Source organism: Pituophis catenifer, unplaced genomic scaffold (assembly GCF_029215685.1).
Source record: "Pituophis catenifer annectens isolate HBS135680 unplaced genomic scaffold, rPitCat1.0.hap2 SCAF_4, whole genome shotgun sequence".
NCBI classification, from domain to species: domain Eukaryota; kingdom Metazoa; phylum Chordata; class Lepidosauria; order Squamata; family Colubridae; genus Pituophis; species Pituophis catenifer.
The window spans coordinates 63,852,519-63,869,190 of NW_027256884.1; the positions used below are offsets into that span (position 1 = coordinate 63,852,519).

General features: G+C 41.3%; 1 protein-coding gene across 7 annotated transcripts in view; it reads right to left on the bottom strand.

Moving 5' to 3' along the window:
* DMD (dystrophin) overlaps positions 1-16,672 on the bottom strand; it is a 2,096,968-nt gene that overhangs the window by 1,130,047 nt on the left and 950,249 nt on the right. For all 7 annotated transcript variants that reach the window (XM_070944209.1, XM_070944203.1, XM_070944204.1 and 4 more), the window contains exons 26-27: positions 8,384-8,566; positions 4,474-4,608 (exon numbers count right to left, since the gene is read on the bottom strand). In XM_070944209.1, coding sequence (XP_070800310.1) covers positions 4,474-4,608; positions 8,384-8,566 — 318 coding nt within the window. The remainder of the gene's footprint in view (positions 1-4,473; positions 4,609-8,383; positions 8,567-16,672) is intronic.

Below are 16,672 nucleotides of genomic sequence, written 5' to 3' on the forward strand. Positions count from 1 at the left end.
GTATTTATTGTGGCACCCGGATGGAGTGGCCATGGTCCTGGGTCTCACGTGGCTGAAGTGCTGGAACCCCCAAGTAGACTGGAAAGAGAGGACCTTAAGATTCCCATGGGGGTGACAGCACCAGACAAATTTGATGAAGAGCAGGGAGGTGGATCAAGAAGGGAAACTGCAGCCACTATGAAACCCAAGCTGCCACAAGGCATCCCCCAAGAATACAGGGATGTAGCTGAGGTTTTCAGCGAAGAGAGTTCAAACAAGCTGCCTCCCCACTGGCCCACAGACTATGCTACTGAAATCCTTCCTGGGGCTAAGCTACCAAAGCCTAAGATGTATTCCATGACCCCCAGAGAGTTATAAGAGTTATGCACCTTTATAGACAAAAATCTAGCTCAAGGTTCATTCAATCAGCCAGACTGAAAGTGGCAGCCCCTGTTCTTTTCCAGGAAAAGAAAGATGGGTCTCTTTGCTTATGCATGGATTATAGGGGTCTTAATGCCATGTGCATGGAAAGTGTATACCCTCTTCCCCTCATGAAGGACATATTAGCCCACCTGTCAAAAGGGAAGATTTTTTTCCAAGTTACACCTGCATGAGGCTTATTACCATGTTAGAATCAAGAAAGGGGACAAGTGGAAAACTGCATTCAATGGCCTGCTGGGATACTTCCAGTTTAATGTGCTGCCCTTTGGGCTACAAGAGGCCCCAGCTGTCTTCATGCAATTAATCAATGAGGTGTTGCATGAGCACCTCTATAAGGGGTTTTGGTTTACCTTGATGATCTACACTGAAACAAAAGAGGAGCACATAAAATTAGTCTGAGCAGTCTTAAACAAACTCCACGCAGCAAAGTTCTCTGCTAAACTGTCAAAGTGTGAATTTCATCAACAAAAAATAGACTATCTGTGCTATTGCATCTCCTATGAAGGGGTGGAAATGGACCCAGAAAAAGTTCGAGTCATACTCGACTGGGCTCCACCACACACAGTGGCAGCTACAGAGTTTTCTATGTTTCACCAATTTCTACAGACAGTTTATCCCAGCATTTGCCCAAATTGCTCTCCCCATCACCAATTTACCGAAGACAAAAATGGGGGGACAAACCCAGGCCGGAGCAGCCCTTAAAGTGGACGATGGAATGCCAAGTGGCATTTGAAAAGCTAAAAAGGCTTTTTTCCACTGAGCTGGTATTAAATCACCTGGACCCACAACAACCTTTTACGATCCAAGCAGAAGCCAATGATGTAGCAGTCGGCGCTCTTCTGCTCCAGGAAAATGTGCAGTGGAAGTTACAGCCATGCGCTCACACTTCAAAGAAACTGACAGACACATAGCAATGGTGGGCGGTTTGGGGGAAAGGATGCTTACGCTATCCGTTGGCTATCTAACTTGGCACCATTTCTTGGAAGGGTGGAAAATCCCTTTCCAGGTTTGGACAGATCATAAAAACCTGGAAGCCCTCAAAACCCCATGGAAATTATCCCCTAAGGAAGTACACTGGGTCCAATACTTCCAATGCTTCAATTTCACCCCCAGATACCTCCCGGGGGAAAGAACTTTCTGGCTGATGCTCTGTCCTGACTGCCACAGTACAATAGCAATAGGCCAGAAATAGTCAAGCTGCTGCTCCCAGCATCCCACTAGTCACTAGAGTGATGACCAGAGCACAGGCGAAGGGAGACCTCCAAACAGACAATGCCACTACCCAAGCATTTAAGCAGGCCCTCATGAATGATGAGTGGTTCCAGAACCATAAGAACTCTTGTCTAATGAAAGAGGGCTTACCATGGATGGGGGAGGAAGCTATATGTCCCGGAAAGCCAAAGGCTCAAGCTCATGCAATCTTGCCACGACACAAACCTGGCTGGCCACTTCGGATTTGTGAAAATGCTACACCTGATAAAGAGGCAGTTTTGGTGGCCATCTCTCAAGAAGGACATTGAGAGCTATGTGGCAAGCTGTCCTGTCTGCATGGCAGCAAAAAGGCGGCAGGGAAAATCACCTGGCTTTTTGCAGAGGGTTGCTGAACCTTCAGCACCCTGGAGAAGATCAAAATGGATTTTATTGTTGAATTACTTGAGAGTGCAGGAAACACTGTCATTTGGGTGGTTACAAACCTGTTCTCCAAACAGGTCCTTTTCATCCCATGCCAGAAAATCCCCACAACTAAGGCCCTAGCAAAGATGTTTTTACACAACATATATTGCCTACATGGGGCCCCTTAAAGAATCTTCTCTGACAGGGGGGTCCAATTCACTTCAAAATTCTGGAGAGCATTCCTAGCCCTCATCGGAACTGATCAGGGACTGAATTCAAGTCACCATCCTCAAACTAAAGGTGGGATGGAATGTTCAAACTTGATTCTAGAACAATACCTCAGATGCTTCATCAATTATCAGCAGGATGATTGGACTGACCTATTGCCATTTGCAGAGGTGGCCTACAACAATGCAGTCCATTCCAGCACAGGGTTCACCCCCTTCAAAGTAGCCACTGGCCAGGACTTCAACCCCATGCCAGAGCTACCAGCAGAAGAACTCACAATACCCTCCCTTAAGAAGTGGATACAACAGTTGCAAAATACCTGGCCAGTTGTAAGAAAAGCATTAGAAGAGGCATGGGCAGCTTACAAAGCACAAACAGATAAAAAAAGAACAGAACTCAAGCCATATAAGGTCGGAGACAGGGTGTATTTATCTACTAAGTTCCTGTAATCCTTACAACCCTCTAAAAAGCTGGGACCAAAATTTATAGGACCTTTCCCTATCCTGGGAATCATAAACCCAGTCACAATAGAAGTCCAATTGCCAAAATCCCTAAGATAAGTACATCCAGTATTCCACTGCAGCCTCTTAAAGCCCAAAATAACCTCACACCTCAGATCTAAGACAGCTACACCACCACAACCCATTATGGTGGAGGGTGAGCAACATTTCAAAATTAAAGAAATACTTGATTCTAGGAAACATCTTGGAACAACCCAATACCTGGTTGCCTGAAAACACCTCCCACCCTCTGAAAATGAATGATCCACAAAAAACATATTCAAGCCCCTAAAACTATTGAAACATTTTCATGACAGGTACCCAGATAATCCTCATTAATTATTTCCATTTGTATCTCTTTCCAGGTGGACCTCACCTTCTTCTAGGGGGCAGCATGTCAGGTTCCATAGACCCCTATTGCGACACTGCCATTCTGATGGGGAGGGGGCCCTGGATACTTTTTTACAACCCCTTTCCTGTTTCTGGCTATCCTGTCAGTTTGATGTACCTGCTTGGGAAAGGGAGGGGGGAGGGGATTGCTTGGAGCCATCTGTTTTGCCTCCGCTCTGAAGGGACAATCAAAGAGCGCCTGAGAACAACTTTTACTCTAGTGGGTTTTTGAGCAGGAACTTCAGATCCTGCCTTGCTTTCCTTGATCACTTTACCTCAATAAAAGTTTCCTTTCGAAATAATGCCTGTTTCAAGAGTTCTGCTTTCTTGAGGAGAGAGGAGAGGCAAGTCCTTACACCAGGGAAGAAAAAAGTCTGATGCAAGCCCTTTATGCTTAATGAGGAAACATTACTCATTAGAGCAAAAACAGGACTTCTCCTTCTTGCTTGCAATAAGGAATATAAACAAGTTATATATAATGAAACATTTTAAGCATTATGCAAGATAAAAGTAGTCCTACTTTTATAACTCTGAAAATCTTTTAAAATGTGTGAGACAATTACGAGGGGAAATGGTTCAGTTCGAGAATGCAAAAACATGGCAATCTTATATAGTTATTTGGATGTGTTTTAAGAATGAACACATATAAGATCAATTACTAAATCAGTAGATAATATGCTTTGTCTGTTAATAGTCAAATTAAAATCATTGTGTATACATTCATATTTAACTGTCAAATCAATCAATCCATCAATCGATCAATCAATCAATCAATCCATCCATCCAAAGGGATCAGTTAAATATAATATAATGAATCATTTCAGCAATTCTATTATTATTAATAGAATTATTACTATTATTATATTAGGATTTATGGTTCATCACACAATCAGCCAGATGTTCAAACTGGATGTGGCATTTTTGTCTACCTATCGATTTCTTTCCAAGGAACTGGAATAGACACAGATGTGGATACATGATGGTGTTACAGGATTGCAAGATGTAAACTGTTCTGAGTAAACCTGCCTTTTACAATTGATTGATGGTGAATTTGTCAATGCTAATGGTGTTCAAGTGGTGCCTCAGTAGTTTTGTGATTCCACCCAAAGTGCATATTACTATCGGTAATATCTTTGCTTTCTTTTGCCACAGTCATTCTATTTCTATCTGCAGGTCTTTGTATTGTTATCTTCTACTAATCTTATCTTGTTTTTGTTGTGCATTAGTTTTGATATTTTGTTCCTCACCCACTGTGAGATAGGCAGCTATATAAATCAATATAAGAAAAATAAATAAAAATATTCATGGATAATCTACTTACATTTAGTGCTACTGATATCTCTTCTGTACCTTCTTGAATGTTTTCTGTTGCCTTGATTTTGGATTCCAGCTCATTCAACCATTTGTTTTCGATATCCAAATACAACAGAAGTTCATGCCAACATGCCCATACTTCCTGATAAATTAGTTTACAAAAAATAAACAATTAAGAACAGTTTTTTAAAAACAACCTAAAAGGCATTTTAGTTTTCCAAACAATGAAAAGTCATGAATGTAACGTTTGCACTACTTTACCTGGACAAATAATGTTACAAAATCTTTTCTATAACAAAAAAGGAAACTGCCAATCAAAACATTGACTGCCAATTAACAAATTCTCATAATTATGTATTTGCAAGAGTTTTAAAAAGAGATAATAGTTCTTTTATATTTAACCCATTATTTTCTATAGAGATTGTTGGCAGACGTGCTTATAGGCAGTCGTTGCTTAATTACTCTAATTGGAACCAGCAATGCTAAGTGAAGTGGTTGTTAAGTGGAAATCACATTATTACAATTGTACTTTCTGGCAGTGGGAGGCCACTGTTCCTCAGACGGCCAGCTGTGAATCCCTTTTTGTGAAATGGGGTCATGGGGTTCAGATGGGTTTGCTGATCACGTACCTGGCTCCCTGCCACGTGGCAACAGCCCTGCCCGAGCTACTCAACGTCATCGCCGCGGTGGCAGTTGATACCCCAAGCTTATGGTCATGGGGGATTTCAACCTGCCGTCTGTGGGTGAGATGTCAGAGATGGCTCGGGAGTTCATGGCTTCCATGACAGCTATGGACCTGACCCAGTTAATTCATGGCCTACCTACACAGGGGGAAACACGCTGGATCTGGTTTTTGTCTCTGGACAGTGGTTGAGGGATCTTGATATAGGGGATATAGTTACTGAACCCTTGTCATGGTCAGATCACTCTCTCCTTCGTCTCGACTTTCGAACCGCTGCACCCCGCCGCAGGGAGGCGGAGCCGGTAAGATGGTTCCGCCCCAGGCGCCTGATGGAACCTGACAGATTCCAGACGGAGCTTGGGCCATTTCCTGAGGTTCTGGCACACACCTCGACTGGAGACCTGGTGGCCGCCTGGGATAGGGCGGCTGCTGGTGCTCTGGATCGGGTCGTGCCTTTGCGGCCTCTGACCCGGCGCCGATCTCAATTGGCTCCTTGGTTTACCGAGGAGCTGAGGGAGTTGAAGTGCCAGAAAAGATGCCTAGAAAGTAGTTGGAGGGCCAGTCTTTCTGAATCTGACCGGACACTAGTAAGATCCCACATTAGGAATTACTTAGTGGCGATAAAAGCAGCGAAATGTAGTTATTTTGCTGCTCTTATTGCGTCATCAGATAATCGCCTGGCCGCCCTCTTTAGGGTGACCCGCTCCCTGCTCCACCAGGAAGCGCGGGAGGACCCCTTGGAGGGTAGAGCCGAGGATTTTGTTCAGTATCTGTATGACAAAATAACTCAGATTCGGGAAGATTTGAACTCCGACTGGGTAGTCTCAGGGGGAGAGACAGGGGCAGGTCTTGAGAATGTTATCTGGGATGAGTTTGATCCTGTGACCCCTGAGGATGTGGACAGGATTCTGGGTAGACTGAACGCGACCACTTGTTTATTGGACCCATGTCCTTCCTGGTTAGTACTGGCTTCCCGGGAAGTGACACGAGGCTGGCTCCAGGGGATTATAAACGCTTCGCTGAGTGAGGGTGACTTTCCCGCCGCCTTGAAAGAGGCGGTGGTGAGGCCTCTCCTCAAGAAGCCTTCCCTGGACCTGGCAATGTTGGTAAATTATCATCCGGTCTCCAACCTTCGCTTTGTTGCGAAGGTTGTTGAGAGTGTGGTCGCGCAACAGCTCCCCCAGCACCTGGATGAAACGACATATCTGGATCCGTTCCAGTCGGGCTTCAGGCCCGGGTACAGCACGGAAACGGCATTGGTCGCGTTGGTTGATGATCTCTGGAGGGCTCGGGACAGGGGGTGCTCCTCTGTCCTGGTCCTGTTAGATCTCTCAGCGGCTTTTGATACCATTGACCATGGTATCATGCTGCACCGGCTGGAAGAGTTGGGGGTGGGAGGCACTATGTTGCGGTGGTTCTCCTCCTTTCTCTCTGACCGGTCGCAGTCTGTGTTGACAGGGGGACAGAGGTCGACCCCAAGGCCCCTCATATGTGGGGTGCCGCAAGGGTCGGTCCTCTCGCCTCTCCTGTTCAACATTTATGTGAAGCCGCTGGGCGAGATCATCCGTGGTTTCGGGGTGGAGTACCATCAGTACGCTGACGACACCCAGCTGTACATCTCCACCCCGGATCACCCCAACGATGCCCTTGAAGTGATGTCCCAGTGCCTGGAGGCCGTACGGATCTGGATGGGGAGGAACAGGCTCAGGCTCAACCCATCCAAGACCGAGTGGCTGTGGTTTCCGACATCCCGATATAGTCAGTTGACGCCATCACTGACTATTGGGGGCAAATCATTGGCCCCCACGGAGAGGGCTCGCAACTTGGGCGTCCTCCTGGATTCACGGCTGTCTTTAGAAGAGCACTTGACGGCCGTGACCGGGAGGATTTTTCATCAGGTTCGCCCGATTCACCAGTTGCGTCCCTTTCTGGATCGGGATTCGTTACGCACAGTCACTCATGCCCTTGTCACCTCCCGCCTGGACTATTGCAACGCTCTCTACATGGGGCTCCCCTTGAGGAGCACCCGGAGGCTCCAACTGGTGCAGAGTGCGGCCGCGCAGGTCGTAATGGGAGCAACATGGCGTTCCCATGTAACACCCCTCCTGCGTGAGCTGCACTGGCTCCCGGTGGTCTTCCGGGTGCGCTTCAAGGTTTTGGTTACCACCTTTAAAGCGCTCCATGGCTTAGGACCCGGGTACTTGCGGGACCGCCTACTACCACCAATGGCCTCCCACCGGCTGGTATGCTCCCATAGAGAGGGGCTCCTCCGGGTGCCGTCAGCCAAACAATGCCGACTGGCGGCCCCCAGGGGGAGAGCCTTCTCTGTGGGGGCACCTACTATCTGGAACGAGCTCCCCCCAGAGATACGGAGGATCCCGGATCTGCGCACCTTCCGCCGCGCCTTAAAGACCTTACTATTTCACCAGCCCGGCCTGGCCTAATTTTCCCCCTCTTTTATAAAGACTTTTAAAATTTTAAATATCTTTTAGTATTTATATATTCAATTTTAAATTGGTTTTAAAAGTTTGGGGTTTTAAATTTGTCGGGGCCAAAATTATTTAATTTGATTTTATTCTATTTTTTTAAATTTTGTATTGTATGTGTTTTTATTGTTTGGCTGTGCACCGCCCTGAGTCCTTCGGGAGTAGGGCGGTATAGAAATCTAATAAAATGAAAATGAAAAAAATGAAAAGCATTTTTTGGCCGAAGAGGTTGTAGAAAAATGCTTTTAAAAGTTAAAAAAAAAAGCTTCTGATGAGGTGGGTGGGGTAAGGGAGCGGCAACCGGGCCGGGGACCGGTTCGGGGGCATGGCCAACCACTGTTATTACCGGTTCTCCGAACTACTAGAAATGTTTACTACCGGTTCTTGCAAACCGGTGTGAACCGGGAGCAACCCACCACTGAATGACACTGAAAAAAGTGACAAACAACCAGTCTACACACTTACATCAATCATAACAACTCTATGACCATGATTTGGGCACTTGGTAATCATTGGGCTTTTATGACAAAGGCAAGGAGTATATATGAATTGGACCTAACTACTCACCATATTATTTCATATGAATACTTATACCTCTTTGCAGTTTAATATTTTCCAAAAAAGGAGCTTAGATTAAACTCTGAAGGTTTTATTAGCTCCATATTTTCTCAAACTAACAAGGAGTAGGATATTGTCAGCAGAAGAAAAAGTCTAGAAACATTCTTATTTTAGTTTTAGAAAGAACCAACCTCCAGTGTTTTGCATTTTCCATTTAGCCTGCTGCATAGCCTCTGATAATTCTTAGTTAAAATGTCAAGTTCTTTTTTCAAAGCCTCATGAGCTGCACGTGGAGCCCTTACTATAAAATTGTTCACAGAATCAGTGAGAAGTTTTACTTTCACCTCTTTCTGTTGGGCCTCTTCTTTTGCTCTCTGAAACACAGAAATGTAGAAGAAATATTATACCAATAAAGTATTATACAAATAAAAAGGCAACAGCCAGGGTTTAAAAGAAATGCAGTCTAATCTCCTGAATTTGCTTGTAAAACCTTTACAGTCACAACTTGTGAGTTTGCTGGCTCATATAATAATGATCCTCCATCCTTGATGTCAGCCATATTTCAATTTCCACTTTAAATTTATTCAGCTGTCAGGTCAATAAGTCCAATAATTTCCCACACAATTTAGAAGTATAAAATAGTTGGGGTCAGCACCATAGTCTTTTTCATTCCACTAGCACTTTAAATCTTTTTCTTGTCGCGTAATCCAGTAGCTTTTACAATGTTGCAGCTTTAACGATCACTTTCACTAGTAAGTTTCGTTTTAACAGCCTTAAGCGCCATCTTTTTTTTCCTTTTCTTTTAAACGGAGTTAAAGTTTAATACTTGCATTTTCTGTTCTCCTGATTTTGCTCTGCCAGCGTCCAGGTTCAAATAATCCTTAAAATTGCTCTGCTGGTGTGGTTGTGACCCCTTGTTCTGCATAAAGCAGAATTGTCCCGGATCCGGAGCACTGAAGGGCTTTCAGGGAGCTCTCACCCTACAAACCCCAGGCTTAAAAAAAAAAGCCTGGGGGTCTAGGGGAGCTCTACTCAGACCCTTCTGCTCTTCTCTCCCCCTTTTTCCCTGGGGGAGAGTTTTGAACCGCTAGAACAGCTGATTTTCGCTGTTCTAGCGGCAAATGGAATCACGGGGCTGGAGCTCCTAAAGGAGCGTCCATTTGGGGAATGCGGAGCCACTGGAAGTTGGTAAAATATTCATCTTGATTACAGAGATTCTACCCAATAATGATAAGTGCTGTTTATTTCATCTTTGTAAGAAGTCCTGTTTAATATCCCTCCAAAGATGGACGTAATTGTTTTGAAACGGTTTTCTATTTGTATTTGTCAACATAACCCCTAGATTTTTCACCTTTTTCTCAACCCTAAAACCTGACTTTTTGTTCAATATATCACTATCCTGAGAAGACATATTCTTGATCAGCATTGTTATTTTCTGTTTATTTATCTTAAAACCTACCAAGCCTCCAAACTCATTCAATTTCCTCATCAAATAATCTATATTGTTTTTTGGGTCCTGTAAAAATATAACCAGATCATCAGCAAATGCCATCAATATAGACATTTCTTTCTTAATATTTATATCCCTTATTTTATCATCTTGTCTAATACCTCTATTCAAAACTTCCAATGTCACAATAAACAACAGAGGGGACAAGGGGCATCCTTGTCTTGTACCCTTTTGAATATCACATGAGTTAGTTAGATAACCATTTATGACAATTTTTGCATTCTGTGATGTGTAGATCACTTTAATTCCTTGGATAAAATTATCTCCAAAATCCATTTCTTCCAACACCTTAAAGATAAAAACCCAGTTTAGGTTGTCAGAGGCCTTCTCTGCATCTAAAAATATTAAGGCAGCCTGTTTCTCACTAGGATATTGTAAGTAATAATAATATTTAAGACACTCCTCACATTATTTCTTAGCTGTCTTTTTGGCAGAAAGCCTGCTTGGTCTTCATGTATATATGTCTGTAAAATCTTCTTTAGTCTTTCTGCCAGAATGGCAATGAAAAGTTTGTAAACTTTGTTTAATAGTGAAATTGGTCTGTAATTCTTTGTCTTTGTAATATCTTGACCCTCCTTTGGGAGCAACACAATGTTGGCTTCTTTCCACATCTGGGGTGTATCCCCCCCCGCCTCGTAGTATATCATTCATTGTATCATTTAGTGATTGAAGAAGTTCATCCTTGAAGCACTTATAGTATTGGCTTGTGAGACCATTTGGGCCTGGAGCTTTGCCTGGCATTTTTTAAAATGGCTTCTGATCAGTGGTGGGTTGCTACTGGTTCGCACCGGTTCAGGAGGACTGATAGTGATAAATTGGCGAGGGTCGCTGAACCGGTATTAATTGCTGGCTGGCCACGCCCCCGAACCGGTCCCCACCCCACCCAGTTACTTCCTTTTCCTCCTTACCACCCAGGCAGCTTGCCTGCCTAAGCTGCCTTCCCACCTGGTGCCTGCCCTGCGCTCCAACTGAGCTGCTGCCTCCTGCCTATAGGTAAGTCGCGCTACCCCCCCAGAACATGCTGCACCACCCCCACCGGGCTCATGACCTTATCTTCCCCGCCCCATTTTGGCTCCCAGTGGCTGCAGGGAGGCTTGCTAAGGCCAAAATGGGGCATGAGGGGGGTGCCTAGCAAGACTCCCTGCAGCCCCCTAGAAGCAAAAATGGGCTGTGGGGGGGGCCTTCAAGGGAAAAAGAAACAAAAAAATCCTCAGTTTTTAGGGAGATCCCCAGGTGCACTGAGCTTGAGTTGAGAGCTTATTGTAAATCCTGCACTAGCTATCTTTCCTCACTGTTTGGGGATCCCCACATGCACTGAGCTTGAGTTGAGAGCTTATTGTTAAGTGGCTGGTAGCTATCCTTGCTCAGGCTAAGCTAATCAATAGTGGAGTTCTAAGAATGCCAGATGATCAATGGGCATGTTCTGAGTTTCAAAACGTCTGGCTTTTCTTCCTCATACCAAAGACCTTCTGGGGTTCTTCACAGAAAGGGAGAAAGGAGAAAGGGAGGGAGAAAGAGAGAGAGAGAGAGAGAGAGAGAGGGAGGGAGAGGGAAAGAAAAAGAAAAAGAAAAAGAAAAAGAAAAAGAAAAAGAAAAAGAAAAAGAAAAAGAAAAAGAAAAAGAAAAAGGAAGGGGGGGGAGAGAGAGAATGCAGGTATCGCTTAACAAAGGCTTGAACTTGCCTGAAATTAGCTCAAGCCCTACATCACTTAACCCAATGTATCAGATTAAATTGTTATTGAATTATTTTTGGTATATATATTACATTCTCTTGTGTAATTTAGTTATAGTGTAAAACTAGTCTATTATGTCTCAAAATAAAAGGGAGATCAAAAATCCAATTAGTGCCATGTAAATTCTGGAATCCCCAAAGACCTTTCTCATTGTATTTATTAAACAAATTTATATAGCTACCCAACTCATATACATTGACTTTATCACTTTCGTGTTCCTTTCATGTAGTTCTCAATGTGTCAATCTCCTTGCTACTCTATTTCCTCCACCAAAATTCTATTATAAATAATATTACCACACATTACAGCTCTAATTTTGTGTATTTGTGCCAGTAATTTTCAGAAAAAGATTTATTCCTCTCTTACATAGTTATTTAGAAGTAGCTTCATATGTCAGTTTACTTTTACCATTAAAAAACGTTTTGTTGCATTATATGACTGCAAAAGCCTTTTAGCAGTTTCATGTAACAGGAAATATCCAGTAACAATTTTGAAAGTAGTTGTCATAGCCCCAAACACCCTCCCCCCAAAAAGACAGAGAAAGAGAGAGAAAGAGAAAAAGAAAGAGGAAGGAAGGGAGAGTGAGAGGAAAAAAACTCTGTGCTATTATTTTAAATTGTTCCATTATTTATCATGTGTTAATATTTTACACTGTCCCTACACCTAGAATGATTTTACTGCCTTTCTTTTGCCCAGGGCTACCACATATTTTTCAGAGATTTACATGCATTCAATGTCTATAGTCCAGAACATAAATATGTGTGTGTTTATTTTGTATATCAGGTTGCATAAATCCATCTTAATATGCTATTCCTGGTATGTGATGTTTTGTATACATACAGAGAAAGAAGCACTCATGTGATCTTTGACTTTTACACTTGCTGTCAAACATCAGCCATAATACTAATTACTGTTTTGAACAATATGCACAAATGGCTATTTTATTTCTGAAATTATGACTGAAATATTTCTGCACCTATATTGGTTCTCACTGTCAGGAAGTTTCTCCTTAGTTTTAGGAGAAAAATTAACTTCTCTCTTTGTTCAGTTTCCATCCATTGCTTCTTGTTTTGCCTTCTGGTGCTTTGGAAAATACATTGCCTATACATTCTTTCTGGCAGCCCCTTAAAAACCTGTTGCCTATCACACTCTTGGGCAAAGCATGTGAGCTATTTCCTCCTTTCAGTGGTCCATGAAAGTACATCTATAGTATATAGATAATAAAGTTGAAAAAAGGTGAACAACATTTTTGCAGAACTATAGATACGTTGAGGCTGTGTGTGACAAGGAATGGCTGGGAGGGGAGGGGCCAGGAAAGGGACCCTTTGACGTGAGTGACATTGAGTTGGCCACATGACCATGAAGCCACTCCCACCATCACATGTCCAAGCCATGCCCACAAAATAAGCCATGCCCACAGAACCGGTAGTAAAAAAATTTAGAACCCATCCCTGCTTCTGATATCTCAAAGCAGTTATCGGGTTGTTCATAAGTTGTTTCTGGGGTTGTGATAGTTTAGGCAATTGTTGTCTTAAAAGATATTCATCTATTTTTGTCATATCTATCTCCTATCTTTTATACAAATTTGAGCAGAAATTATGAAGGGACTTTTTCATAAGTTCATTATCTGTTATTACATAATTGCCTTCACAAATTTTTCCAATCATTATCTTTTCCCTTTCTTTTCTTAATTTATATGCCAACCATCTACCTGGTTTATTTGCAAACTCAAAATGTTTTTGTTTTGCGTAGTTCAATTTTGTTTGTATTTCCTGTACTGTTCACATAGATAATTGTTGCCATAACAATTTGATATGGTGTACAATTTTAGGATCCATAGTTGTATTTTGCAGCTGAATTTCTTTTTCTTTTTCTTTTCTTTTTTATTGTTATAACATACAATGACATTACAAGACATACAACATTTATATATTTATATATATACTCTCTTAACTCTCTCTCTTACTCTCTCTTCATAATGATCTTCTTCTAATATTTACATTTTCCCTCTTTTCCCTTTATATTATTCCAGTTTCTTCTTATCCCCTTCTCTTTTAATTACAGTGTATTTTTCAAGACTCATATTAACTTTATATTTTCTATACATTGACATATTCATTCTTTCCTTTTTTACATTTCACCCCTATTTTTCTTCTCCATTATTCCTATTCTCCAGCCACTTATACCATTTGTGCCAGATTATATAATATTCTGTATCCTCTTTTTCTTTAAGCTCTTTTGTTAATTTATCCATCTTGGCACACTTGGCACACAAAGATTTTTTGTTATCAACTCTTCTTCTGTTGGTATATTTTCTTTTTTCCAATTTTGTGCATATACTATACGGGCAGCTGTTATAATATGTAAGATCAAATATTTTATTTCCTTGGTGTATTTTTCAGTAAATATCCCTAATAAGAATGTCTCTGGTTTTCCGTTCATAGGTTGTTCTATTATTTTCTCTAGCCATTCTTTAATCTTAGCCCAGAACTTCTTTGCTGCTGGACATGTGCACCAAAGATGGTAATATGTTCTGTAGCTCTTGTTACGTTTCCAGCACACTGGAGATTTACTCGGAAACATCTTCGCAAGTCTAGCCGGTGGTAGATGCCATCTATGAAACATCTTCAACTGGTTTTCCTTGCATGCCGTGGACATCGTTAATTTTGCATTTATTTGCCACATTTTTTCCCATTTCTCCAATTCTATTGTGTGGTTAAAGTTTTTTGCCCATTTAATCATTGTATCTTTAACTATTTCTTCTTCCATTTTATATTGCAGCAAAAATTTGTATATTCTACTAATTAATTTCTCCTCCGTCCCTTGTATAATTTTATCCAATTCATTTTGTTCAGTCTGTATCGCATTTAATTTTTTGTCTTCTTTATATTTTGACCGAATTTGCGTATATGTCCACAAATTGATTTGTCTATTTAGATCTTGTTTCAATTCCTGTTTTGATTTCAGATTTCCTTGTTCTTTTAATATATGCCTATATCTTATTATCTTGTCCCACTCAGTTAAATTTGGATGTTTTAATGTTTCTGTAGGTGAAATCCAAATTGGTATTTTTGTGTAATGTTGTTTTTTTATCTTGATCCAAATTTGTAGCAATGCATTCTTTAGTATGTGTCTTCTAAAGTAACCATGTGTTTTGTATTTGTCGTCCCAAAGGAATGCATGCCATCCCACTTGCAAATCGTGCCCTTCAATCACTAATGTTCTTTTGTCCCTTAATTCCATCCACTCTTTCAGCCACGTTATACAAGATGCTTGATAATATATTTCCCATTCTGGGAGTCCTACTCCTCCTCTATCTTTTGTGTCTTGCAATGTTTTTAATCTAATTCTTGGTCTTTTTCCTTGCCATATAAATTTGGTAATTGTTCTATTTAACGTTTCAGAGAAAGTTTTCTCTAATTTTACTGGTATAACTTGGAAGAGAAATAGTATTCTGGGCAAAATATTCATTTTGATCATGGCAATCCTTCCCATAAATGAAATTTGTAAATTTTTCCAATTATCTAAATCTTTTTTAATTTCCAGTAATAATTTCTCATAGTTGTCTTCCTTAATTGAGGAGCATCTTGCAGTAAGACAAATCCCTAAGTATTTTATTTTCTTGGTTATTTGAATTTTTGTACTGCATTCTAATTCATTCTCTTGTTTCTTTGTAAGATTTTTGGTTAATAATTTGGATTTATTTTTGTTAATTTTAAGTCCCACTACTTCGCCAAATTCTTCTATTTTTTAAATCAATTTTGGGCCTGATTCTAATGGTTCCTCCACTATAAACACCAAATCATCAGCAAAAGCCTGAAGCTTATATTCTTCTGTCTTTATCTTTAACCCTTTTATTTCTCAATCTCCTCTAATTCTCTTCAAAAGCATTTCTAAAGTTAATATAAATAGAAGTGGAGAAAGTGGGCATCCTTGTCTTGTTCCTTTTGTAATATCGAATTTTCCTGTCATATCTTCATTCATAATTACCCTCGCCATTTGTTTTGTATAAATTTTTCAAATCATATTCCCAAATTCCATAAATTTCAATTGATTTAACATAAATTTCCAGTTCAAATTATCAAATGCCTTTTGGGCATCAAGGAAAACCAGTGAAGCTTGTTTTTCCAGATGTGTTTCATAAACTCTAGGGTATTTATTATTGTTCTCATATTGTTTTTGATTTGTCGACCTGGCAGGAAACCGTTTTGATCTGAACATATAAGTTTGTTCAAGATTTTTTTTATTCTTTCAGCTATGATTGACATAAATATCTTGTAATCAGTATATAACAATGAAATTGGTCTGTAGTTCTGTATTTGTTGATGATCTGTATCCTCTTTAGGAATAAGAGTGATTATTGCTTTGGTCCATGTTTTAGGTATACTTTCCTGTTCTAGAGCCTCATTGAATATTTCCAACATCATTCCTCCCAGCATTTCTTGAGTGTTTTTATATAACTCTACTGGGAGTCCATCCGGGCCCGGTGTTTTTTTGTTTTTTCATTACCATTTCAAATTCTGTTTCTGTTCTGCCCCAGCTATGGACCCCAAAGAAGCATAAACAAGCCTTAATTTACTAATTTAGGACTACTAATGAGCTTTCTTAGTAGTTGTTCTAACATAAGTACAATTTAAATCAGTTTTTTCTGAACAAAGGCTGTTAATTTAACTTCATTAACAGCTGACAAGAATCCAAAGAATAATAACTCAATTCTGAGGCACAATATTTCAGATAACCGTAATCTTACTGTGGTTGGAAGAATGCCCAGAAGCAATTTGCAGAAAAACTGACAAGAGAGAAACAAGAGCCGAATCAAAAAGTTTCTGGAATCAAGACGCGAAGGAATGTGAACAAAGTTGTTTCCTGCAAATTGCATCAGTCGTCGTCCTTCCTTAAATAGGCTAGGGGAGTGGCCAATTAACCCCAAGCCTTACTCTCGAAGAGGCCTCCTCCTGAGGAGCCACTCCTGCCTTTTCACAGCTCTGCGCGCTCGTGCATCGAGAAGAGGTTCCTCCTCTTATTCCTCTTCACTTATGGGAGCTTCTGTTGATTCTGAAGGCCCTGGCTGAATCCCCGCCTCTGGCACCACATCTTCTCCAGCCTCCTCATTGTCTGACTTGAGTGTCAACTGCACAGGCTGCTGGAGCAGCACCACACCAGCCTCCTCGCTGTCGGAATCAGCTATTAACTGCACAGGCCACTGATGGGCCACAACACTATCCCTCACCGCAGGG